Below are 26335 nucleotides of genomic sequence, written 5' to 3' on the forward strand. Positions count from 1 at the left end.
AACTCTAGTACCAAATAAGGTCTAGGTGGGGGATTATTGGGGAATTGAGGGGATTTGGTGGAGGGGAGGGGATCACCAAATCCCCTCCAATCCCCAAGCGTATTGGGTGTGAAAATACACCTGTACCGAACAGAGCCTTAAGGAATTATCCTCACCAATCTCCTTAAAAACACTAGTACCAAACAAGGCCTAATGATTTCGACCAACCAAGCGTGGCTGACCAGGCCATGTGGGGCGAGCCCGGCGCGGCCCGATGCACACGATGCCCTCGTGCCGTGCAGGCCCGGCCCGGCCCAGTTCCGAGCAGTTATCCATCCATCGCAGCCCCACCACGAGCATATACGCGGCGCATGACCTCACAGAATCCGGCACGCCGCGCTTCGCGAGGGAGAGAGAGAAAAGTGAGAGGGACGCGACACGCCGCGGCACATGCTGCAGGCAGACAGAGACAGAGGTCCAAGGTCGTCAATGTCGGGAGCAGCAGCAGGCGGCAGCGCGCCACGCCCAGCCCTTCCCCTCGCTCAGGCAGTGGCGCTGGCGCTGGCGCTCTCGCTCTCGCCGTCGCCGGCGCTGGCCGGGTTCAGCTGCGGCCCGGGCGCCCGGCCGGTGGTGTTCAACTTCGGCGACTCCAACTCCGACACGGGCGGCATGGCGGCGGCCAAGGGGTGGCGCATCGCGCCGCCGGAGGGCCGCGCCTTCTTCCACCGCCCCACCGGCCGCTTCTGCGACGGCCGCCTCATCATCGACTTCCTCTGTGAGTCTCCACTCCCCGATCCAACAAACAAACCAGAGTATTCTATCGCCAAGATTCTGCCTTTTTCTGTCGCTTCCCTCGTCGAGTAAACCAACCCGTGTTCGCCGTCACTGTGCGCCGGTAGATTTGCGCACAGTAAACAGTAGTAGTAAATGAAAAGCACCGCAGTAAATAATCTTCTCAAGTTGAAACGCGCACTGCACTCGCCGGCACTGACACTGACGAATTGGTCCGTCCGTATCGTTCATTCAACTTCAACCTGAAGTAACTATCCACCGGAGTACAGTACAGTGCCTAGCTAACCAACTGTTTTTTCTTCCAACTTTTACTCGAGTCATGCAGACATGGCATCATGAGCTGCATTAGTTGGATCCCTCCCTCCATGTCTTCATTCAATCCCAACCCGCTGTCCTTTTGAACCGAATGATATCCATGATGATCTATTCAAGGCCCAGCTCTTCTCTTCTCTTCAGTCTTTGACACGACGGCCACACGGGAGACCCGCTGGCTCCTCTGTCTCTCTCTCTGCCTCAACCACGAGTTAATGGCGACGTGCGTCGGTGCGTCCAAACTCTGTCTCAGACTTTTCATGTCAGCATTCAATGCTTGAGCACCAACGGGGGTGGTGGCACTCATGCATTCAGTGACGTCTACTTCAGTTCTTCATTATTGATTGATGGAGATAATGTTATTGTTCAGATATGTCACAACTATACTTTATGTGCTGAAAATCATGTGATGGATCTCTACAGTTTTCTGGAATCCAACGGGCGAGGGTGTGAACCTGTTATCAAAGAATTACATGCTAGAGACTGTAACGCCATGTCGCCTTACTCCTAATTCAGCTTCTACCATCGTTTTTTTCTTGAACGTACAACAGTGCTAACTCAGTGGAGCCACATGAAAATACTAAAATACCCTCATGTGCAGTTTATTATGAAAACTACAAAATTGAGTTTAGATATTCCGAAAAATGTTTTTCTTCTTCTAGTTAAATGTCTCTGTCTTCCACGGCAGGGACTGTAACACCCTAATCGATATTCACTCACCTATGGGGCGGACCTGCTCATACATGCATAGCACTCGTGTTACACTTTTATCCTTCGCTTCGAGTGAAATAATTAACCCAGAGGTGCAATCACTTGGCGGTAGGGTATAACAACCTACCGCCAAAGTCCTTGGCGGTAGGGTTGCATGCCTACTATAAAAAAATTCTAAGTTACGGACATAGTGCGCGTATGTGCCTACCACCGGACCCCTTGGCGGTGGGGCTATACATGCTACCGCCAGCCCCTGCGGCGGTAGGCCATTTGCCTGCCGCCGGGGACCTTGGCGGTAGGTCTTCATACCCTACCGTCAAAGGGTCTGACGGTAGCAAAAGGGTCAGGTCCGAAAAAAGTTTCCAAACGGGGTCAGATCCGGCTTAACTTTAGAGAAAAGATCAAAACAACGAATTTTGCCGCCCTTGCCTGGTCTTCCGACCATTATCATATCAATATTATTTTGTTGTGGACCAAGGTCCTTAACAGTTTGCTATGATAGTCAAGTGTTGCCCCACCAGCCACCATCCATGGTATCTAGTGGGGCTACAATCAGTAGCACATTAATTCATTTCTATCATATGACTTCCTAAATGGACATGAAAGCTGCTGCTTTGCAGAACTTTTCCCAGCCGAACATTTCTAAGTTTGAGCATCTATAACAAAAGAACTAGTACTAGTACATATACATCAAAGTTGTATTGTTAGAGTTATCATGAGACATATTCCTATGAGGCTACATGTCTGTACATAAATTGATGTTCAAAGTTTCATCATGAAGATTATACAAGTTAATGTCCAATAAGACGACAACTTTTATCAGAGTCAATAATTTGCAGCTGGTGTGTTTCTCGCATCTAATTTGACTCGCATACGTGTTCATGAGAAGCGCTAAGTCATTATGGGTATTTTTGTTGACCTTACTAATAGTGGGTCCATGAATGACAAAAATATATCCAGGTGAAAGCTTAAACATAAGCTATCTGAGTCCTTATCTGAAGGCATTGGGTTCTAACTACAGTAACGGAGTGAATTTCGCCATTAGCGGTTCAACAACACTACCACGGGATGTTCTTTTTACATTGCATGGACAGGTGCAGGAATTCTTCTTCTTTAAAGCCAGATCCTTGGAACTCATCAATCAAGGTTTGTTTGCCGTGTATTTTCCCTCAAACTCAAATGAAATAAGACGCGTGGAGCTATACAGTTGATAGTAAATGAGCAAACTTGTTGCTATACACAGGTCAGCAAGTTCCAATCGATGCAGAATCATTCCAAAATGCTCTATATACCATAGACATAGGACAGAATGATATTAACGCTCTTCTGTCCAACTTGCCTTACGACCAAGTAGTCGCGAAGTTCCCTCCAATACTTGCGGAGATTAAGGATGCTGTTCAGGTGAAGTTTACTTTTCTGCCTTTGTGAATGTAAGTTACTATACCATTTTCACTTGCTGCCAGGACGGACAACCACAACTCTGCCTTCTTCCAAAAATTGCAGCTTCTGTATGCCAACGGGAGTCGGAACTTCTGGATACATGGAACAGGGGCTCTTGGTTGCCTGCCTCAGAAGCTCGCTATTCCACGTAAAAACGACAGTGACCTTGATCAGAACGGCTGCCTCAAGACATACAACAGAGCTGCGGTCACGTTCAACGCGGCGCTAGGCAGCCTCTGCGATCAGCTGAATGTAGAGCTGAAGAACGCGACCGTTGTGTACACCGATCTTTTTGCCATCAAGTATGACCTTGTGGCCAACCACACCAAATACGGTGAGCTCATCAAATGTCTCTGGTTCGCATGATATCTGGTGAGATTTGCTAAGACGATTTGATTGCTTTTCTCCAGGTTTTGACAGCCCATTGATGACGTGTTGCGGGTACGGAGGTCCGCCATACAACTATGATTTGAGCAGGAGCTGCCAGTCTCCGAATGCGACGGTCTGCGCTGATGGCTCAAAGTTTGTCAGCTGGGACGGTGTGCACCTCACCGAGGCCGCCAATGCCGCCGCGGCTGCGGCGATACTGAGCTCCGCATATTCCAGACCAAAGCTCAAGTTTGATCAGTTTTGCAAGACCTGATCAAACTTCATGCTTCATACAGTACTATGTTGGTGAAAATACTGAATTACTTAAATCTGTAAGGATCCGTTTTTTCTCCTAATTTTGGGGCTGATAGCAGATTAATGTGGACGTGACATCTGTAATCTGGGGGACCTGTCTGTGTATGTTCTTTGTGTGTGCGCGTAGTAGTTGCGATAGAATTGTGACCAACTATAAACATAGCTACCACCACCGATGTAGAAATATCTCGAGGCACACCAATACCATATTGGCAACAGACATGATATTATAGCACATGATATTATTTTCTTTTTTCATTTTGATGTTCGTCTTATTTCCTTGGTTCTTTCAATAACAAATAGTTAGGACACATACAGTGGCGGAGCTAGCTGAGTAGAAATGACTACACTTATCTTTAAGCTTGCGATGATGCATCAAACATATTGTCATGACGAGTGCTCCCATGCATACAGTCAACTTTTTAAACCAGAAGATGGATCCTCGTCGGTCAAAGTGAAGTTCGATAGATTATATGTATTGACTATTGTAAATATGCTACTCAGGTTATTCCCTGCTACAGCATATGCTGTTCTCCAAATGCTCTGCTTTTCGCTTTTCAGCTGGTAACATAGAACAAATATTTAGCTCAAGGGCTCGTGGCTGGCTGCGCGACACAACACTAAATTGTGGCAAATTTCCTTGCTAATGGTAAGAATGAAAGTTAAAGTCTTCAATTGTGTTCAATACGAATGCTGGACCCCAAGTCTTGTTAGAAGTCATGTGGAATTCATAGACTGTACAACCAAGCAGTATCTTCACCACACAAACTGATGCAAAAATCAAAAAGCTCAAGGGGGTCACTGGCGCATTCCGTACGCTGTTGATTGCCGTGTAACATCCGACACGCTAATACTTCCAGGTATGCCCTTTTGTAACGGTGGGATGCTGCAGCAGCAATCTTTGTGGAATGCATTGGCTCGGCTACGCTAATTGGGAAGGTCATCTTTAGGCATTGTTTTCGTGATGCAAACTCTTTAGCATTGTCTTCGTGATGCAAACTCTCGAGCTAGGAAGGTCTAGAGTTCTTTCTCAGACACACCTCGAGAAGAGAACACCAAGACCAAGAAGAATCCCTTCTCAGACCAACTGAAAGTCACCGTAGGGATAGCGGAAAAGAGACTGTAGATAAAACGAGATCAACGAGGCACGAGAGACACAGATTTTTACGTGGAAACCCTTGCGGGAGAAAACCACGGACGCACGAAGGCGCAATCACTATAAGGAGGAGTATTACAAACACGAGACGACATGCCGTCTTTAGGTGCGACTACATGGAGTATATATGAGGGACAATACATGAGAGTCCTTGGAGGACAAGTAAACGAGTTGTACTCGCACACGTTGGTACCAACGCAAAGGCCCACACCGTTTGTACTACGTCTTGTCCAATACGGTAGAATTTGGATCACAATTTAACAATCTCCACCTTGAGCCAAATTCCCTCCAGTAGTCGAAGAAAGTGAATAACTTAATCCAAATCAGCTTAAACACCTTGTGCGTCAAAGTCCATAGGACTAGTGAGAAATACCAACTAAGCCTGAGCAAAGCTCAAACTTATTGGTAGGAACTGGCTTTGTCATCATATCAGCTGGATTATCATGAGTACTTATCTTGCATACCTTCAAATCACCTTTAGCAACAACATCTCGAACATAGTGAAATCTGACATCCATGTGTTTTGTTCTCTCCTGATACATTGGATTCTTTGTAAGATATATAGCACTTTGACTGTCAGAAAATATGGTAGGGCAAGATGAATCTCCACAAAGCTCAGTGTACAAACCTTTCAACCAGATAGCTTCTTTGCATGCCTTAGAAATAGCCATATACTCGGTATCAGTAGTGGAACAAGCCATAATGGACTGCAAAGTTGCTCTCCAACTCACAGCACAACCACCAATGGTGAAAACATAACCTGTGAGCGATCTTCTCTTATCCAAATCACCAGCAAAATCAGAATCAACAAAACCAACAAGTCCATCTCCAGTTTTCCCAAACTGTAAATAAGCATTAGAAGTACCTCGCAGGTATCTGAAAATCCACTGAACTGCATTCCAATGCTCTTTTCCAGGATTAGCCATGTATCTACTAACAAAACTCAGTGCATAAGATAAATCCGGACGAGAACAAACCAGCATACATAAGTGAACCAACTGCACTCGAATAGGGAACTCTAGACATGTACTCAATATCTGCATCTGACTCGGGACATAAGGCTAATGATAATTTGAAGTGTGCAGCTAACGGAGTACTTACTGGCTTGGCATTATGCATATTAAAACGACGAAGAACTTTATCAATATATCCCTTCTGACTGAGATATAATTTTCCAGATGGTCTATCTCTGGATATTTCCATGCCAATTATTTTCTTTGCTGCACCCAAATCCTTCATCTCAAATTCATTACTCAATTGCTTCTTTAGTTCATCAATCTCTGACATGCTCTTTGCAGCAATTAACATATCATCAACATAAAGGAGCAAATAAATAGCTGAACCATTGACAGTTTTCAAATAAACACAACTATCATAATTAGACCGATTGAAACCTTGAGAGAGCATAAAGGTGTCAAATCTCTTGTACCACTGTCGAGGGGATTGCTTCAATCCATAAATAGATTTCTTTAACTTACAGACAAGCTTTTCTTTTTCAGGAATAACAAAACCTTCAGGTTGTTCCATATAAATATCCTCTTCCAATTCTCCATGTAAGAATGCAGTTTTAATATCCAATTGTTCAAGCTCAAAATCATTCATGGCAACAATACTAAGTAAAGTGCGAATAGATCTATGCTTCACAACAGGAGAAAATACTTCGTCATAGTCAATACCTGGAATTTGGCTATAACCTTTAGCAACTAACCTTGCTTTATATCTTGCCTCATCATTAGGAGAAACACCTTCCTTTATTTTAAAAACCCACTTGCAACGAATAGGTTTCTTCTCTCTAGGTAATCTTACTAAATCCCAAGTGCCATTCTTTTCAAGTGATTCCATCTCATCATGCATAGCAGTCATCCACTTATTACTATCACCAGAAATAATAGCCTCGGAATATGAAGAAGGCTCAGCATTACCCTCAATTTCTTCTGCAACAGATAAAGCAAAAGAAACAATATTGCACTCCTGAATTAACCTCTCAGGTGCACTAATACCCCGCCTAACTCTGTCACGTGCGAGATTCCAACTGGGTGGAACAATAGGCTGATTTGGAGTGACATGTTCATCGTCAAAGACGGGTTCATCATGTGCATCAGCATTTTCCTTATCAGAAGTATCACCTGAATCAATAACATGCTCCACCTGAACAGTAGGCTGCTGAACAGTAGACTGCTGTTCACTCTCAATTGGAACATTAGTAGATGCAACATCATGTAACATAGCAGATTTATTAAAGATAACGTTCCTGCTAATAACAATCTTTTGTGTTTCAGGATTCCACAATTTAAAACCTTTAACACCAGATTTGTAACCAAGAAAGATGCACTTAACAGCCCTAGGCTCCAACTTCCCATTATCAACATGAGCATAAGCAGTGCAACCAAGAACTCTCAACTGTGAATAATCAGCAGGTGAACCAGACCATACCTCAATTGGAGTTTTCTTATTAAGAGGAATAGATGGTGAACGGTTAATGAGATAACAAGCAGTGGAAGCGGCCTCAGCCCAAAAACGCCTATGCAAACCTGCATTGGACAACATGCAACGGGCTCTGGAAATAATGGTCCTGTTCATACGCTCAGCAACACCGTTTTGTTGAGGAGTATAAGGAACGGTGTGGTGTCTGACAATGCCTTCAGACTTGCAATAATTCCCAAATTGCTTAGAACAGAATTCCGTACCATTATCAGTGAGAAGTATTTTTTACCTTCTTTTCAGTTTGTCTCTCAATCATAATCTTCCACTCCTTAAAAGCTGAGAAAGCTTGCCATTTATGCTTCAAGAAATAAGGCCAAACCTTTCTCGAATAATCATCAATAATAGTCAACATGTAACGAGCACCACCTAATGACCTTTTGCGAGATGGTCCCCATAAATCAGAATGCACATAATTAAGAATACCTTCAGTTGTATGAGTGGAAGTGTTGAACTTCACCCTCTTGTGCTTGCCGAAGATACAATGCTCACAAAATTTCAATTTACCAGTTTGATATCCTTTAAGAAGACCTCTCTTATTTAACTCTGCCAAACCAAGTTCACTCATATGTCCAAGACGCATATGCCAAAGGTTAGAAGCATCACAACTAGAATTCTTTGAAATAACTGGAGTAGCGTTACCTGAAACGGTAGAACCTCGAAGGTAATAAAGACCATTGGTCGAACTTAAGTCACCTTTCATCACAATGAGAGAACCTTTGGTGACCTTCAAAACGCTATCTCCACCTGAATACTTGTACCCCTTTGCATCAAGGGCACTCACAGAGATAAGATTTCTCTTCATCTTCGGAATATACCGAACATCTGTCAAAGTTCTGATTGTGCCATCAAACATCTTGATTCGAATGGAACCAAAGCCTTCAATCTTGCATGGTGAATTATCAAAACCCAAAACGGAACCAGCAGCAGTAGTAGAATCAAAAGTAGTAAACCAATCTCTATGCGGGCACATATGAAAAGTACACGCAGTGTCAAGTACCAACTCATCATTGGTCTCAGCACATCCAGCAATAACAACAAGAGCATCATCGGAACTTTCATCACGAGCAACATTAGCAGATTTTTCACCTTGTTTGTTACCTTTCGGTTTATACATACCATTCCTCTTTTCCTTGTTCTGCAACTTGAAACATTCTGAGATGTCATGCCCGTCTCTCTTGCAATACCTGCAAGATTGCTTCTTGTCTTTGGATTGCGACCGGCCCCTCTGGCTGTTCTTACTTTTGCCACGGTTTCCATTATGTGAGTTCTTCTCCTTTGTCCTGCCACGAACAGATAATCCCTTGGCTTGGGATGAACTCGAACCATCATGAGGCACCATTAATTTCATCTTCTCCTTAGAGTTCAAAGCTTCATAAACTTCATTAAGTGTGAGAGTATCACGACTGTATAATATGGTGTCTCGAAAATTTGTATAAGAACTTGGCAGCGAACAAAGTAACATTAAAGCAGTATCTTCTTCATCATACGTAACCTCCATTGCAGCTAGATCGGATATGATCTCTTTAAATTCTGAAATATGATTCAAAACGTTACCTCCCTCGGGTAACCTGTGCATGAATAATTTTTGCTTCAGATGCATCTTGCTGGTGAGATCTTTAGTCATGCAAATCCCTTCCAGCTTTAACCATAGAGCGGCGGCAGTTTTCTCGCTCAAAACTTCCTGCAAAATATTATTATGCAAATGGAGTTGAATTTGTGACAAAGCCTTACGATCCCTTCTTTTCTCCTCAGCAGTCAAATCCTCAATTCTATTCTTTCCAAAACTATCCAATGCATCATCATAGTCGGCCTGCGCCAACAACGCCCGCATCTTGACTTGCCATAGGGTAAACCTTGTGTCACGGTCCAGCAGCGGAAGATCGTACTTCATGGAAGCCATGAGTAGATAAATCTGTGTACACAAAGTAGTACAAGCCGGCAGAAAATTCTTGACAGAATTAATTAATGCGGTGCAGCAAAATTGAAACAATATCACCTGATAGCTCTTGGGTAGATATAGCAATTGGAGGAAAAAAAACAAATCTGAAATAGTAGCTCCACGTGACAAGCTGTCTTGATGACAAGGGATGAAGAGAAAACGAATCTGGACTGGTACGAAGTCGTGGCTGATTAGTAACCCGCGTCTTGCAGCGGAACAGCGGCGGCAACTCGGCAGCAGGATCAGAGTAACAGCGGCTTCGGTGGACTCCTCGCGCGTGGCTGCGTTGAGAACGCCTGGCGTCGCGAGAAAAAACGAGGCGAGGGCGTGGCGTGATTGGGACTTGATGGGTGACAGTGACGGCCTCGGCTTATATGACGCAGTAGCAGAAGAAATTCCTGTCGGTCTCGGCTTCTCGCAGCAGCAGAGGAAAAAACGATCTCGCTTCGGATCGGATTGCCAGATTGCTTCAGCGGCGGCTCACAGCGCGTCGAACCCTAGCTCTCGTCTCAGGCGAATCTCGTATCTGTAACCTCAGCTCTGTATACCACTTGTTAGATAAAACGAGATCAACGAGGCATGAGAGACACGGATTTTTACGTGGAAACCCTTGCGGGAGAAAACCACGGACGCACGAAGGCGCAATCACTATAAGGAGGAGTATTACAAGCACGAGACGACATGCCGTCTTTAGGTGCGACTACATGGAGTATATATGAGGGGCAATACATGAGAGTCCTTGGAAGACAAGTAACGAGTTGTACTCGTACGCGTTGGTACCAACGCAAAGGCCCACACCGTTTATACTACGTCTAGTCCAATACGGTAGAATTTGGATCACAATTTAACAGAAGCGATGGGCGGCTCCTCTCCGGCGACCGAGTCCTGAAGCTGCGCGGTGCCCGCTGTCGGCGGCCGGCCGGCGTGCTGCCTGAGCCCGATGCCCCCGCTTCCCCCTGCGGGGGCGCCCTCCCTCTGCTTCCCCCGATCGCGGCGACGTTGGGCAGACTAGGCGGACGATCCCGACACCGATGACATGGCCTCTTCGGATGGTGACGGCAGGCTGGAGTTGCCGGTGTCCCTGGCACCGCCGCTGCTCGGCTCGTTCCTGGCTGCGGCGCGCCCTGCCCGCCGGCGGTCGGGGAAGGAGGTCGTGCGGCGGTCGCCGGCGCACTGTCCCCCTGTGGTTCCCCCTCTCCCCTCCTTGGCCCGAGCCGGTTTGCTGCCTGGGTTGTCCCCCGTGGCGGCCGCCGGTGAGGGCCCCCGCAAGCCCCGACCAGGCGCTGGTGCCCTGCCTCCTGTGGCGGCGGCGCCGGTGCCGGCGGCGGCGGGAGGTGCCCGAGCTCCTGGCCCGTCCCCTCCTCCGTGCCCTAACTCCCCGGGCCGGTTGGCTCCCCATGGGCCGCTGCGAACGGGGCTTGGGCCCATCTCAGCTAGCGAGATGGCCTGGGCCTCCTGCCGCGTCTCCCCAGTCCAGGAGAAGGTTAACCGGCAGTGGGTCGTTGCCCACCTGGGCCTCCCCCCGCGCGCGTGTCCCGGCCCAGGCCTGCGTCGGGCGGACCGGCTCGGGGCTAGGGTTCACCCTGCCCAGCGTGCGCCGCCGCCACCTCGCAGCCTCGTCCCGATCCCGTTTCCCTCCCTCTGTCCCGTCGGGCTCCCGATCCCTTTCCTCTCGCTCTCTCCTGTCAGGCGCGGACGTCCCCGCCGTTCCCCAGGACCTGCTCGCCCCGTCCCGCCGGCCGGTCCCCAAGCCCCGCCCGCCCCGTCCCGTCGGCAGTAGAGCTCCCTCCACCTCGTCCCTCCTCACCTGCACTGCCGGCGACGCGCCCTCATCTGCTGCCAGGCGCCCGGACCTGCTCGCCATCCCCTCCCCGCGGCGCTCCTACCGGGAAGTGCTCATGACACGCCACGCCAGGGACGGCTAGGCCCAGTCGAAGCGGCCTCTCCCGGCTGGGCAGGGGCTCCTCCCTACGCCGACCTCTCGTGACCAGGCTCGCGTGGGGTTGGAGGCGCTGCCCACTGCCCGTGACCGTGCCCCGGATGGGGGTGCTGGCTCGTCCCGTTCCGGGCGCGGTGGGTCTGCTCGGCCGGGGATGTCCCCGGAGTACTACTCCGGGACCTCCCTTCGCCGTCCGCCTTCCCCTCGTGATCCGGAGAGGGATCCCCGCATGCCGTTGCCGGGTTCGTTGGGGGACCGTCGCCGCCTGGAGGCTGCCCGCGCAGCCGACCTGGACTGGAAGCGACTCTGCGTGCGGAGTTGGTTGCTCGCCCCACTCCGGCATCTCAGCCGCGTGAGGAGCCAGCGCCCCGCGACCCCCCGGCTCGGGACCTCGCTCACCGCTCCGCGGTGCCTTCCTGGCGGCGTGATCGCTAGGACCACCGCCGGGGGGAGCGGTGGGGCGGGCCGCCGATGCGGCGCGGTGATGATGGACGTCGGGCTGACTGGCGCTCCTCTCGGGCGGAGGGTGCGGACTGGCGCCGGGATGACGGGCCTTCTAGGCACGTGTCCCCAGATGCCCTGCCTGCTGCTCCGCTTCCCGCCCCGGCCCCGGCTAAGAAGAAGAAGAAGTCGAAGAAGAAGAAGGTTGTTGGCGGTGCTGGCGGCCTGACGCCGCCAGGAGCTCAGGGGGCTCCTGAGAATGAGGCTCTGGACCCCCCCTGCTCGGGCTACCCGCCAGCGCTCCCGCGAGGACGCGATGTGCATCAACTGCGGGTGCGCCGGGCACTACCGCTCGGAGTGTGAGTCTCCCCCACGGTGCCCCACAACTCTTTCCTATCTTGGGTATGGCACTGAGCGGGGAAGCTTCTACTTCGTGGATGCGGAGTTTGAGGAGGTAGCTGCTCGGCCTCACCTAGCGAGGGTCACCTTGGAGCCCGAGCAGCCTATCCCGGATGGCCTGGTGATCTCGTCTGACCTCATCCAGGATGAGCTTGCGGCCTATATTGGTGACTTTTGCGGCTCTGAGTTCGCATGGGAGGTGACTGAGACGGCTCCCCTAGTCTTCTTGGTCCCCTTCCCCTCGGCCGAGCTACTCCGGGTCTGCTCGCATGGTCCTATCCGGTGTCCCCTCAACCAGCTCCTGATCAGCGTCCAGGCGGCCACGTCAGAGCCTGACCCCGTCCCTCCCTTGGAGAAGATCTGGGTCCTCGTCTATGGCCTCCCAAGGGGGGCAGTGCGGCTCCGCGGTGTGGCAAGCTCACTCATATTCTGAAAGCCATCTCTGAACCCGTGGGCAAACTGATCACCGCCGACCTGGCATCTTTCGAGGATGATGGCCCTGCCCGCATTGAGATTCTCTGCCCGGCTCCTGCTGAGATTGACAGGTTGTCTTTGGTCTTCTACTTTGGGTCCAAGGGCAGGCGTCTGACCTTCGAGCTCGAGTCCCCGGCTTCAGCGGCTCAGCTTGATCCGGCCCCGCCTGGGCCGGAGCCTGCCGACGGGGGGCTTGACGAGGAGGGGCCTTGTCGGAGGAGGGGTCTTCTTCTGAGGGGGACGATGATACGGTCGGGGCTCCGCCCGAACCGTCTGGCGGTCGGCGCTCCCCCGCCCCCTCGGGTGCTGGCCAGTCGGGGCTCGCAGGAGGCTCCACGGTGGGCACTTTGGCGCCGGTGGTGGTGGTAGGCACGGAGATCACTCTCCCTACTTCCCCTATCCCGGTGTTCGCTGCTGAGGAGGAGGTGAGTGTGGGTATGGAGGTCTGCCCTGCTTCGTCCCCGCGCTCGCCTGGGGTGGTTTGCTACTCGCGCTCTCCGGGTCCCCCCCTTCCCCAACCTTGGGGTCCCCGGATCCGCGTCCTCCGGTGGCCGTCAACCCTGGTTGGGCGCCCGAGTCCCTTCCCGTGCCCCGCTCTCGGCCTCGGGAGGGCACTTCCCCGTCATGGTGGCACGTCAGAGCGCTCGGATCAGCCAGTCCCGGACCCTTCAGGACGGCCGCGTCTCGACGATCCCTAAGCTGGCGGCTCGGCGTGCTGCGGCCCGCGATCTGTTCCCAGGTACACCTCCTCTCCTCCCCCCTTATGGCTCTGGCTCTCGGTTTTCTGTTCTCTCTAGCGATTTGGTGCCCCTTTTGGCTGTTGTGGCTGCAGACAGTGGTATTGTGTTTCGGGGGGAGAAAGGTCCCCCTCTTGAGCAGATCTCCGCCCTCTGTGCGAAAGAGAGGCTTGAGGGGGCGTTAGCGGAAGCGCGCTATCTCGCCGCGCGCTCCAACTCCCCCTCTCCCCCGGTGCACGCCGGTACTGGTCATAGAGAGACCAGGGCTGGTGGCGCACCTCCGGCAGCAGTTGCAGTTGGTCCTGTGCCGCCCATAGGTGGGCTTCCCTCTGTTCGGAAGCCCAGGGGGTGGCCGCCTACCCGTCTCAACCCCACCGAGACCAGTGGAGAGGAACGAGTGTCAGGCCCCGGAGCTCCCTCCTCTGGCCCGGCGACCTCCGATGTCCCCTCTTCTCGGGGACGCCGGGGTCGTCCATCTAAGGCTCTCCCCCGCCCCGAGGTTGACGGGCGGGCTAGTTCGGCCCCGCTTGCGGGGCCTAGGAATCCAGGCGAGGTTGTTAAATGAAGCTCCTATGTTGGAACATTAGGGGCTTCGGCCTCCCTAGCCGGCGGCGGCAGCTTGTTGAGTATTTGCGTCAGGAAGAGATTGACATAGTAAGGCTACAAGAAACGACTTTAGCATGCTCGAGCTTCAGAGGCTCTCCCGCCACCAGTTCTCCTGGCAGTGGCTCCCTGCCTCGGGCCACTCTGGGGGAATCCTGCTTGGTGTTCGGGAGGAGGCGTTCTCGGTGGAGGACATGGACCGAGGGGAGTTCTTTGTGAGCATGGCCATCACCGACCGACGTACCCACCTCAGCTGGGAGGTGATTATCGTCTATGGCCCGGCAGACCATGTCCGCTCCGCAGAATTCCTCGCCGAGCTAAAGAATAAGGTGGATAGGTGCACCACCCCTGTAGTGGTGGCTGGTGATTTTAATCTTATTAGGTGGGCTTTTGATAAAAGCTCTCCGAATGTAGATCGACCCCGGATGCGTCTTTTTAATGACTGCATTGCAGACTTGGCGCTACGTGAGATAGCTCGCGTAGGGGCCAGGTTCACGTGGTCGAACAAGCAGGCGGACCCCATCCGGAGTGTTCTAGATCAGGTCTTTGTGTCGCCTCAGTGGGAAGTGATGTTCCCCCTGTGTGGGCTTAGGGCCATCACGCAGATTGGCTCAGACCATACGCCTCTGCTCTTCTCGTCGGGGGAAGGCTCCCCCCTAGATCTCGGCGCTTTCGCTTTGAGTCTTTTTGGTTGGATCAGCCTGGTTTCCGCGAGTTGGTCCGCGACCGGTGGCATCGGGCTGCCGCCTCCCCGCCGCGTGTCTATTGTGCGGTGGACATTTGGCATCACTGTGCCAAGATGGCGCGTCAGGCCATGAAGGGTTGCGGTGCTAACTTGGGCGCTGATCTCCGGGCCCGTAAAGGGGCCCTGCTAGGCCAGATTAAGACCCTAGATGACTTGGCGGACGGTACGGGTCTGTCCCCGGATGACTGGATCCGGAGATACTCCCTCGACGTTGAGCTTATGGGCATCTTCAGCTCCGAGGAACTGTTCTGGCAACGTCGAGGTGGCCAGAACTGGCTCCTCAAGGGGGACGCAAACACCGCGTACTTTCAGGCCATCACCAACGGCCGAAGGCGGAAATGTGTCATCCCTTTCCTCCGGGATGGGGATGCTCTTATGGAAAGCCCGGAAGACATCTCATCCCATATTTACTCCTTCTATAAGGAGTTATTCTCGGCCGATTTGCGGGGAGGCTCCTCTCTCTGTGAGGACTTCTGGCCGCTAGCTGATCAGGTGTCCGACGTGGAGAATGCGGAACTCACTCTCCCATTTTCCTCGGAGGAAGTTGGCCAGGCGATCGCTTCTATGAAGGCGTGCTCGGCCCCGGGGCCAGACGGCCTCCCGGTGGTTTTTTTCCAGCGATTCTGGGAGACCGTGCGCCCGGTTATCATGCCCATGTTCCATGAATTCTATATATGTACTCTGGACATGGGCAGGATTAACTATGGAGTCATTGCCCTCATCCCCAAACCAGTTGGGGCTGCAGAGATTCGGCAATTCAGGCCTATTACGGTGATTAACGTGGTGGCGCGTATTTTTGCTAAAGTCTGCGCCACTCGTCTGTCCCCTGTGGCCGAACGGATTGCGCACCCCCTTCAGTCTGCATTCCTGAAGGGCAGGAAGATTCATGACGGAATTCTTGCCCTTCACGAGATTGTCCATGAGGTGGCGTCCAAGGGATTGAAGGGGGTCTTTCTCAAATTGGACTTCCAGAAGGCGTATGGCCGTCTTGATTGGTCCTTCTTGAGGTTAGTGTTGCAGCGACGCGGATTTGACGAGAGGTGGTGCACCTGGATCATGCAGCTGATTCGATCTGGTAGCACCGCCATCAATATCAATGGTGAAGTAGGCCCCTTTTTTCGGGCTTCCAGGGGGGTAAAGCAAGGGGACCCTATCTCCCCCCTGCTGTTTAATCTCGTCGTGGACGCCCTTGCTGGCATCCTGGATAAGGCGAGATTAGCCGGGCCTATCCCGGGGGTGGTTGGTCACCTCATCCCGGGGGTGGGGTGTCTTACCTCCAATATGCAGACGACACCATGATCTTGGTCTCAGGCTCGGACTCGGACATTGCCAATCTTAAGTTCCTTTTGATCTGCTTCGAGGAAATGTCTGGACTTAAGATTAACTTTGATAAGAGTGAGGCGGTGGTCCTGGGCTACTCTGAGGCTGAGCAGCACAGGATTGCGGACAACCTTAACTGCAAGCTGGCTTCTTTCCCTATCTCGTACCTGGGAATGCCCCTGGCGGAGTCCAGGATTCTGGTTAGCGGGTTCGATCCGCTTGTGGGACGAGTAGCGTCCCATGCGGAACCCTGGTGCGACAGGTTCACTTCTAAAGGCAGCAAATCCATCCTCATTAGCTCTAACCTCGCTAGCCTCCCCATGTATATGATGGGGATGTATATCCTGCCCGAAGGTGTGCACATCGCCTTTGACAAGGAACTGGCTAGATTCTTTTGGCAGGCAGGGAATGGTAGGCCCAAGTATCACATGGTGAAATGGGCAGACATCTACTTGCCAAAAGACCGAGGGGGCCTAGGCATTCATGCGTCCCGCCTCATGAACGTGGCCCTGATGCTCCGGTGGTTTTGGCGGATTCTGCAGGGAGATGGGGGTCTGTGGGTTCAATTGATTAAGGCCAAATACCTTCGAGGCAGACCACTCTTGGCATGCTCTCTCGCGAATGGTTCGCAGTTCTGGAAGTCTATCCAGAGCATTAAGCACGAGATTAGGTTGGGTCTGCGGATCTCGGTGGGCGATGGACCTGGGACCTAGTTTTGGTTAGATCCCTGGTTGGAAGGGGAGCTGTTACGATTCCGTTTCCCGAGGCTCTTTGCTATCTGCGCCGACCCTGCTGTCCTGGTTTCTGCAGGTGCTCTGGAAGACGGATGGCATGTTGCATTCCGCCGACCCCTTGGCCCTGTTGAGGTCCTGGACTGGGAATTACTCTTGGCAGTGATTCCCCTCCCGACCTCGGCGGTCAGTGATAGTATCTCTTGGAGCCTCTCTCCCTCGGGAGAATTCTCTGTTAGTTCGACATACCTCGCCCTGTGCAGGATGCCGGTCCTCCCGTGGTTATCCCCACTCTGGAAGGCCCCGCTGCCCTTGAAGATCAAGATTTTTGTTTGGCAGCTTCTCCGAGACCGTTTACCTTCAGGGACCGAGGTGCTGAAACGCCATGGTCCGGGTAACGGCATATGTCCCCTGTGCCATGTCCCGGAGACTGGCTCTCACATTCTGTTCACATGCGTCGCGGCACAGGCACTATGGTGCTTTGTACGCGAGGCTCTGGGACCGGAGTGGGAGGCCTCTGACATTGCAGATTTTCTGCAGGTGCGGGCCACCCAGGTCGGTCATAAACGCCGACTGTTTTGGTTGGTATTCGCGGCTATGATGTGGACCCTCTGGACTACTCGCAATAAGATGGTGATTGAGAAGGTGTTTCCGCGGCGTGCTTCTGACTCGTTCTTCAAATTCCTTGCCTTCTTGCAGCATTGGCATCCGCTCGTTAGGACCCGGGACCGGGGCCGACTTCAGCACTACCTGGACGCGTTGATGGCGGCCGCCCGACGGCTCTCCTTTCCCTTGCTTGCTGCCTAGCTTGCCCCCGTGTGGGCATTTTTTGTTTCTTCTCTTTATTTTGGGCTGGACTATGCTGTTGCTCCAGCGGACTCTTTTTTTTTATTTTCTGTATTCGGACTTGTGTGTTGAATTCTGGCCGTTGTGCTTTATCTATAAAGCAGGGCGAAAGACTATCTCGAGAGATGAGCTAGTGAAATTCAGTTTTTGTAATAAGTGCGACCTCTGGTTTTTTTTACTTAGCCAACTAGTGAACAATTTAATTGTTCTTTAATAATTCAATAAAGCTAGCCATGATGGAATTTGTGTGTTTGGGCGTTCAAGGCATCTTGGGCACACAAAAAGCTGAAGAAAAGTTGCAACCTCAGATAAAAGTCTACTACTGGCGCTTCCTGTACGTCTGCCGGATTGCCATGGCGGCGCTTTTGTGCGTTATTACCAAAAAAAAAAAAAAAAACTTGACAAGGCATTCAGTTCTTTTTTTCCTCTCTTTAAACCTGCTCATCGGCTCAGCCGTCGTTTCGCTCCAGAGTGTCTTCCCAGTGTTTGTTTTGTACTAGTAAATATTTCACGATCAGGGCGTGCAGGAGCTAATGTGAAAAATAAATAAATTATTTATTTACAATTTCAGGATCTTTGTACCAAGCAAACACATGAATCTCAAAATCTCATCCATCAAATGGTGTCTTAATTTCTGCTATTTTTATACACTAACCATATATAGTATTGATAGGTAAACCCCCTCAAAAAGGTTGTTGAGTGCTGGATGTCCCGAGCAAAGACATGATGCGTGAGCGTGACTACCTACCTATAGCACACAGCTATGTTTTAGGCCTTCAGTAGTTTCAGTTGTTCCTTAACTTCAGGATAACAGTTAAATTTGAACTGCAAAATCATCTTACATTAGCTTACAGAGGGAGTAGCAACAAGCACAATTATTTTTAGAAGCAATCAGACATCATCCAATGGAGTCAATACCGACAAAAACAAGCATTGAAAATTGGACTATTATTACTACATTGATCCATACCAAGATTGGCATGCGGACATAGCAGGCAGATATATATGTCTTCAAAACCACTTCCACGATAAAAAAGGATCATCACATTCTCTTAAATAATACAAATAACACCAAACGGTCATATAGTGCCTCCACAGCAAAAACAGGGAATCTTGGGGCCTACTTATGCCGGTTGCAAAACAGGTACCAGAATTACGGTTGACAGTAATCTACAAGTGATGCCTACTATTAAAGTTTCATTCACCAGATGCCACCCAAAGATCATCACTAGACTGTCATAAAGGAAAATCATTGCAGTAAAGGTAGAAGGCAACAAAAAGTTCAGAAAGGTGAATCCGGGTCGATTTCCACTTTCCGCAGATTTGGGAAGCGGGCGCACAATGATGTCAGTGCTTTTGTAGCTGTGCAAAGACCGGAACCAACACGGATAGCACCCCTTTGATTCCCCTCTATCTTGTAGAGCTGCTTTGACACAAGGGAAAAAGAGTCCAGATCACTTATCCTGGTGATCCTCTGGAGAATCTCCGTCACCAGAGCCTCCGGTAGGTCCTCCATCGAACAATTCATCTGTACCAATCAGGTAATATATGTCAAGGTTCAGAAAACAACCAAAGAGCTGGACTCAAATGTATGATATATAAGAAGATCACACTGGCAACAGACACCCATTACGAAGAATATATTATTGATGAAGTTTCAGCATTTTCTGTATCCGTTCAAAACTTGTGTGCACTTCACAAGCATGGAGATTTATTAAAGTGGCTAGCACCTTATCTGCGTCTAGATTGTTAGGAAGAAAAAATGACGCTACATGTGGCCACATCATTAAATTAAACTAGCTACCACCATCAAGTAGCAGAGCTTGAATAATGAATTAACTAAGAGAGAATACAAAGAAACGAGGTGCACCAACTATTTTAGTGATCTAACCGCTCTTATATTTATTTACGGAGGGAGTAACATGAAACAAAGCATGCAAATTGAAATTAGTACTTGCAGCCCTTGCTCGGGAAGGAAACAAAGTAGGGACATCATTATGGTGCAGTTATTATTATTAATATACAACATCAATATAACATTTGTTCAAATAGAAGTAGTAGCATTTGCTGCAACCCTAGGCTAATACTCTCTTCGTCAGGAAGTACTTCTTGTAGAAATGGATGTATCTATATGTATTTTAGTTTTGGATAGATCCATTTCTGCAACAAGTAATTCGGGACGGCGGGAGTACTCGGTTGCAAAAGGCTTACTTTCTACTGTAGTATCTAGGAGAGTGGCACGCATGGAGATTTACGAAAGTAAATAGTTAGCAGCTTATCTGTGTCCAGATTGTTAGAAAGAAAAAAAAGGCCACATCATAAAACTAAACTACAGTAGCTAGCACCATAATTAAGTAGAGTAGCAAGCAGAGTCTGAATAATCAACTGAGTGAGAGAATGCAGAGAAACCAACAACTGATTTGGAGGCGCCTATAGTTAATTAATAACAAGAAAAAGCAGAGCATATATGCAAATTAGTTAGTAGTACGTGCTTGCAGCTCTTGGTCGGGCTAGAAAGAAAGAAAGTAGGTATCTGTTCAACTAGAAAATACTGCTCGTACTATTTGCTGCAACCCTAGGCAAAAAAAGCTTACTTTCTTTCTTTCTTTCTACTAGTACGACCTGATAGAACTTGGATCTACTAGGCATAGATAGATCCGGTATAAACCCTCTACTTTACCTTGTCCCGAGCCGGATGAGCTCCCACCGTTCTCCATCGGTGTGGTGGCGACGGCGGTGATGAAGAAGAAGGGTTAGGCGTGGGTGGAGCTTTCCGTGAGCACCGCGCTTAACCTAGATCGGATAGGTATGTCGGTAGGGGTGTGACGGCGGCGAATCTCGTAATTCGTGCCCCGGCACCCCACCGTCCTTTATATAGCGCGGGTCACAGGGGCCCACCAACCATAATGGGTTGGGCGCCCCCATCTGGGCGCATAGATCAAGGCCCGGTGGGCCGTTGGGCCCACACGATGAGAGATCAACCTAACATTCTCCCTCTTGATCTCGACTTTTACTTTTGACTTTATACTTACCATTTGTTCCATCACATATAAGCATGTAGAGCATGTCTCATCGTCACAGCTTAATTGCCGATAGAATCATACAACTACAACACACTTTTGTTTTGAAACAAATTCATTTACTTTTGGGCCTCTTATAATCCAGGGATCATAGGCTTTCCAACAAACCCATGCCGGCTAAGTGTTCCTTGAACACACTGGGTGGTAAGCCTTTCGTTAGCGGATCCGCAAGCATATACCTTGTACTTATATGCTCGAGACTTACGGTTTGATCCTGGATTTTATCTTTCACAACGTAATACTTTATATCTATCGTCTTGGAAGCATTACTAGACTTGTTGTTGTGAGCATAGAATACTGCGGGCTGGTTGTCACAGTATATCTTTAGTGGCTTGTGAATACAATCCACCACTTTCAAACCGGGTATGGATTTCTTTAACCATATCACCTGCCCGGTGGCTTCAAAACATGCTATGAACTCTGCTTGCATCGTGGGCGATGCAACTATGGTCTGTTTGGAGCTTCTCCATGAAATAGCTCCCCCTGCGAGAGTGAACACGTACCCAGACGTGGATTTTCTATCATCTCTATCTCCCGCAAAATCTGCGTCTGAGTACCGTTTTATCTCTAGGGACTCAGATCTCCTGTATGTTAGCATGATTTCTTTTGTGCCCTGCACATAACGCAGAGCTTTCTTTGCCATCTTTCAGTGCTCTTGGCCTGGATTTGCTTGATATCTACCGAGTACCCCGGTGATAAATGCCAAGTCAGGGCGTGTGCACAATTGGGCATACTGTAAACTTCCAACAGCCGAAGTATACGGTTTTGTTTTCATTTCATCGAGCTCGTACTTATTCTTGGGACATTGGTGATTCCCAAAACTATCGCCCTTGACTATTGGAGCAGGCGTGGCTTTACACTTGTGCATATTATACTTTTGGAGAACTTTCTCTAAATATGCTTTCTGTGAAAGTCCTAAGACTCCATTTTTCCTGTCTCGGTGAATTTCAATGCCCAAAACATATGATGCATCACCAAGGTCTTTCATGTCAAAGTTCGAGGATAAAAACTTCTTTGTCTCTTATAGTAGAGTAGTACCATTGCTTGCAAGCAAGATATCATCCACATACAAGATTAGGAAAATATATTTCCCATGTTTAAACTTTGCATAAATGCAATTATCCTCAACATTTTTGAAATCCAAACCTTTTAATAGTATCATTAAACTTTATGTACCATTGTCTAGAGGCTTGCCTTAGCCCATAAATGGATTTCTTTAGGCGGCATCCCATGTTTTCCTTGCCTTCCACGACAAAACCCTTGGGTTGTTTCATGTAGACATCTTCTTCTAAATCTCCGTTTAGAAATGACGTCTTTACATCCATTTGATGCAGCTCTAAATCAAAATGAGCAACTAGTGCCATTATGATTCTGAAGGAATCCTTACAAGAAACTGGAGAAAAGTCTCATTGTAATCTATTCCTTCTCTTTGCGTGAATCCTTTTGCCACAAGTCGGGCTTTATACTTATCAACATTCCCATTAGAGTCATACTTCATTTTGTAGACCCATTTGCAACCTACTGTCTTTGCTCCTTTAGGAATGATGTCTAAGTCCCAAACATTATTGGAACTCATCGATTTCATCTCATCTTCCATTGCCTCTAGCCATTTTGATGAGTGAGGGATTTTAATGGCTTCTTCGTATGTGGTGGGATCACCATCCATATGAACCATTTCCGTGTTATAGACTTTATAATCAGTAGAAATAGCAGGTCTTATTGTTCTATTAGACCTTCTAAGTGCCTCATTGTCTGGCACACTTTCTACTTTTCCTTGCTGCAACTCCCTTGTATGATCAACAACGGGTTCAGTCGGCTCCTGAAGGACAGGTTCCGGGTCTTCTCCCGTAGTTGTCATCGTTGGAGTCACAGCTGGTAGCGAGAAAAATGGTTGTTGAATCATCGGAATGGGTGCATGTACCCTTTTCTCCTCAAGATCAATTTTTCGAGCTACCATGCCCCCCCTCATCATTTCGTCCTCTAAGAAGACAGCATGTCTCGTTTCTACAAACTTTGTGAATCTGTCTGGACAGTAGAAACGAAAACCTTTTGATCTATCAGGATAGCCAATGAAATGGCAACTCACTGTCTTTGGATCTAACTTTCCTATGTTTGGATTAAACATTTTGGCCTCAGCTGGACATCCCCACACTCTGAAGTGTTGCAGGGATGACACTCTTCCTGTCCACAACTCATGCGGTGTTTTGGGCACCGACTTGCTTGGTACTCTGTTGAGAATGTGAATGGCGGTTTTAAGCGCCTCCATCCACAAACCCAATGGCATGTCGGAGTAGCTCATCATGTTGCGCACCATATCCATCAGGGTACGGTTGCGCCTTTCAGCTACTCCATTTTGCTGAGGCTCACCCGACATTGAATACTGGGCGACAATGCCAGTCTCCTGCAAGAACTTTGCAAAAGGTCCAGGGACTTGGCCATATGGTGTGTGTCGACCGTAGTACTCTCCCCCACGGTCGGACCTCACAATCTTAATCTTTTTGTCAAGCTGATTTTCAACTTCAGCTTTGAATATCTTGAATTTATCCAATGCCTCGTTTCTTTCTTTGATTGGATAAATGTAACCGAAGCGGGAGTAATCGTCTCTGAATGTTATGAATGAATCATAACCATCCACACTTTTCACCGGAAACGGTCCACAAATATCAGTGTGGATTATTTCCAGTGTTCATGTGCTTCGGTTTGCACCTTTCTTATCTGTTTTACATATTTTCCTTTAATGCAATCTACGCATTGCTCTAAGTCAGAGAACTCCAAGTTTGGAAGAATTTCGCTTTTGATTAACCTTTCTATTCTCCCCCTGGAAATATGGCCCAATCGAAAGTGCCATAGTTTCGAGGAGTCGTGAGTTCTCTTTCTTTTCTTTTGCTCGTTGTTCGACGAAGAACTTGGCACATTCACATTATTTGCATAATTCACTTTATCACGAATTGATAACAAATAAAGCTTATCATGAAGAAAGGCATTGCCTACATAATCATTATTGTACCACACGGTACATTTACCATGTCCAAAAACACATTGATAATTGTCTTTGTCTAAGCATGACACACTTATTAAGTTCCTATTACATGAAGGCACAAAAAGAACATCACTAAGCAGAAGTGTGAATCCTTCGGTTAGCTCCAAGGAGACGTCGCCTACGGCTTCAACTTCTGCTTGGACTCCATTCGCGACTTCAATACTTCTTTCGTTTTGGCACATGGTCCTCGTCGAACTGAACCCCTGTAAAGAATTTGCAACATGAACAGTTGCACCTGAGTCAATCCACCAAGTAGATTTTGAAAACTTTACATACAGAGATTGATTTACTAAGGAAACAATAAAGTTACCTCTCTTTGCCATGAAGAGCTTTAGCCAGGCATCACCGTTCTTCTTGTAGTGACCTTTCTCCTTGCAGTACATACAAGTGTCCTTGTCTACTGTGATTGGCCTTGGCTGATAAAAGACGGGAGCCTTTCCTTGGAGCTTGTTCTGTGGCTTTGAGGGAGAATTCTGCTTAGGTGGGAAAACCTTTTTATTTTCCTTCACATAGTTAAGGGAGCCACCATGGAAGCCTTAATCCTCTCTTCCTCTTGTGAGCACATTGCGATGACCTTTTCAATATCCCAAGTCTCGGGCTGCATGTTGTAGTTGACTACAAAGGTCTCGAACTCCTTAGGCAACGAAGCCATGACCAGGTGGACGAGGAGAGCTGGCTTAATCTCCAGGTCCGCATCCATGGGCTTAAGCTTAGCCGCAGTGTTGCTCATCCTAAGGATGTGCTCCTTGATTCCATGCCCACCTCCATTATAGCTCTCTGTCACCAGTTGTTTGATCAACTGGGTGGCATAGGTCTTAGAAGAGCCAGTAAACTGACTCTTTATCTTGTTGAGCATCTCCTTTGCCGTAGGGCACTCTGCTATCGAGCCCACGATGGTGGTCTCAATAGTGTTCTTAATAAAAGCCAAACATTTCTTGTTGGCATTTATCCATAACCTGTTACGAATGGAGTAGGACATCTCCTCTTTGCCACAATCCCATTGCTTTTTCTCCCAGCTTTCATCATCCTCATCAGCATCTCTGACTGGTTCTACGGGTGCAACTGGCTGTGGGTCCTCCAGAACCCAGTCCACCTCAGCAATGCACAAAGCCATATCAACCTTCTTCCTCCACTCAGACTAATTATCTCCTCTAAGTGTAGGAACATCCTTGAGGTAGCTCATCAGATGAAAACCTCCTGAAATCACCACATAAGCGAAGTCAGTACGACAATCATATGCATTAAATAACGTTGGTTAAAATAATCATACAATTGCCTATGCATATTAATCTACATTACCGTTGGGCAAATGATAGAAATAAATGCATCATTTTGCAATATGCAACATGATCATGTTACTAAACAACGTTGGTCAGAATAATAACATGACCATATTCCATATTGCGTTTAGGAGCGGAAAACGTGAAATAAAATTTCATATGCATCTTAACATTTCAGAAAATAATTCTCACATTTAAAATAAAATTCATGAACTTTATTAATGCATTTATAAAATTCATGAACTTTTCCTTTTCTGAGAAAACTATTTTATTCTCAAAAATCCTTTTACTTTTCTTTACAGAAAAAAATATAACAATTCTGTAAATATTCACAGAAACTTTGAACATTTTCCCTCTTTCTAAACATATTTTCATAAGAAAAAATGCCTAAGAAATACTTTTAAATCTGCCTAAAAAGACAGAAACTGAGAATTCTTTAAAATAAAGAAAAATGCCCGACTTGGGCTGGCCTGGCTCCCGTCGGCCTGTGGCGTTTTTCTTTTGGGCCGGCCTCGGCCTGGCGCCTCCTCCCGCCGGTCTGGGCCGGCGCTGTCACTTGCGGCCTAGTGGCCCGCCCTGGCCTAGGGTTTCTAGCGCAGGGACAATCCTGTCCGTCCGCGGCGATCCGACGGCTCCCCACGGGGATCGGGGAAACAAAACGGGGTAGCCGAGCCGGTGCAACCCTAATCCATCCATTTGCTCCCCTCAGCCCGCCGCTCTCTTCCTCCCTTTCTCTCGACGAGCGAGATGTGACGAGCGATGGCCGAGCCTCTCCTTCTCGCGGCAGCGGCCGGCCACCGCGCCATGCGCCGACCTGGGCCCTTCCTCGCGTGGTGGTAGCCATGCCCCGCCGAGGAGATCCTGTTCCCCATTTCCCTCGCCAGATCTGAGCCGAGGGGGTTCTCTGCTCCCTCTCCCTCGCCAGCTCCGAACCGGGAAGAACCCTGGGGTTGGCCGGCGGCCGTGGTGGCCGTGGGTTCCCACACCGTGCACCGGCTCTAGTATTTTTTTCCTGTGGCGGTCAAGCCCCTCCTAGCGCGGCGGACGAGCCCCTCCTAGGTAGCTTCCATGCCCCGCCGACGCACCTCATGCTCACAAGACCATGGCCTTCGGTGGCCACGGCGGCCGGGCCTCTCTCCATTGCTTGTAGCGCGAGAGAGGGGCCTTGTTTCCATGGTTGCCGAGGCCTCTGGCGGTTGCCTT

The 26335-nt window shown here is 49.1% G+C and overlaps 1 protein-coding gene across 1 annotated transcript; it reads left to right on the forward strand.

Annotated features, from left to right (window-relative positions):
- The first annotated feature begins 372 nt into the window (after nt 1-372).
- LOC123398117 (GDSL esterase/lipase LIP-4-like) lies at nt 373-4002 on the forward strand. Its single transcript, XM_045092654.1, has 5 exons — nt 373-754; nt 2755-2940; nt 3038-3195; nt 3298-3568; nt 3645-4002. Exons 1-5 carry the CDS (start codon nt 430-432, stop codon nt 3875-3877), a joined length of 1173 nt encoding a protein of 390 aa, XP_044948589.1. The 5' UTR covers nt 373-429; the 3' UTR covers nt 3878-4002.
- Nucleotides 4003-26335: the final 22333 nt, after the last annotated feature.

The sequence above is a fragment of the Hordeum vulgare genome, chromosome 1H, assembly GCF_904849725.1.
Source record: "Hordeum vulgare subsp. vulgare chromosome 1H, MorexV3_pseudomolecules_assembly, whole genome shotgun sequence".
NCBI lineage: Eukaryota > Viridiplantae > Streptophyta > Magnoliopsida > Poales > Poaceae > Hordeum > Hordeum vulgare.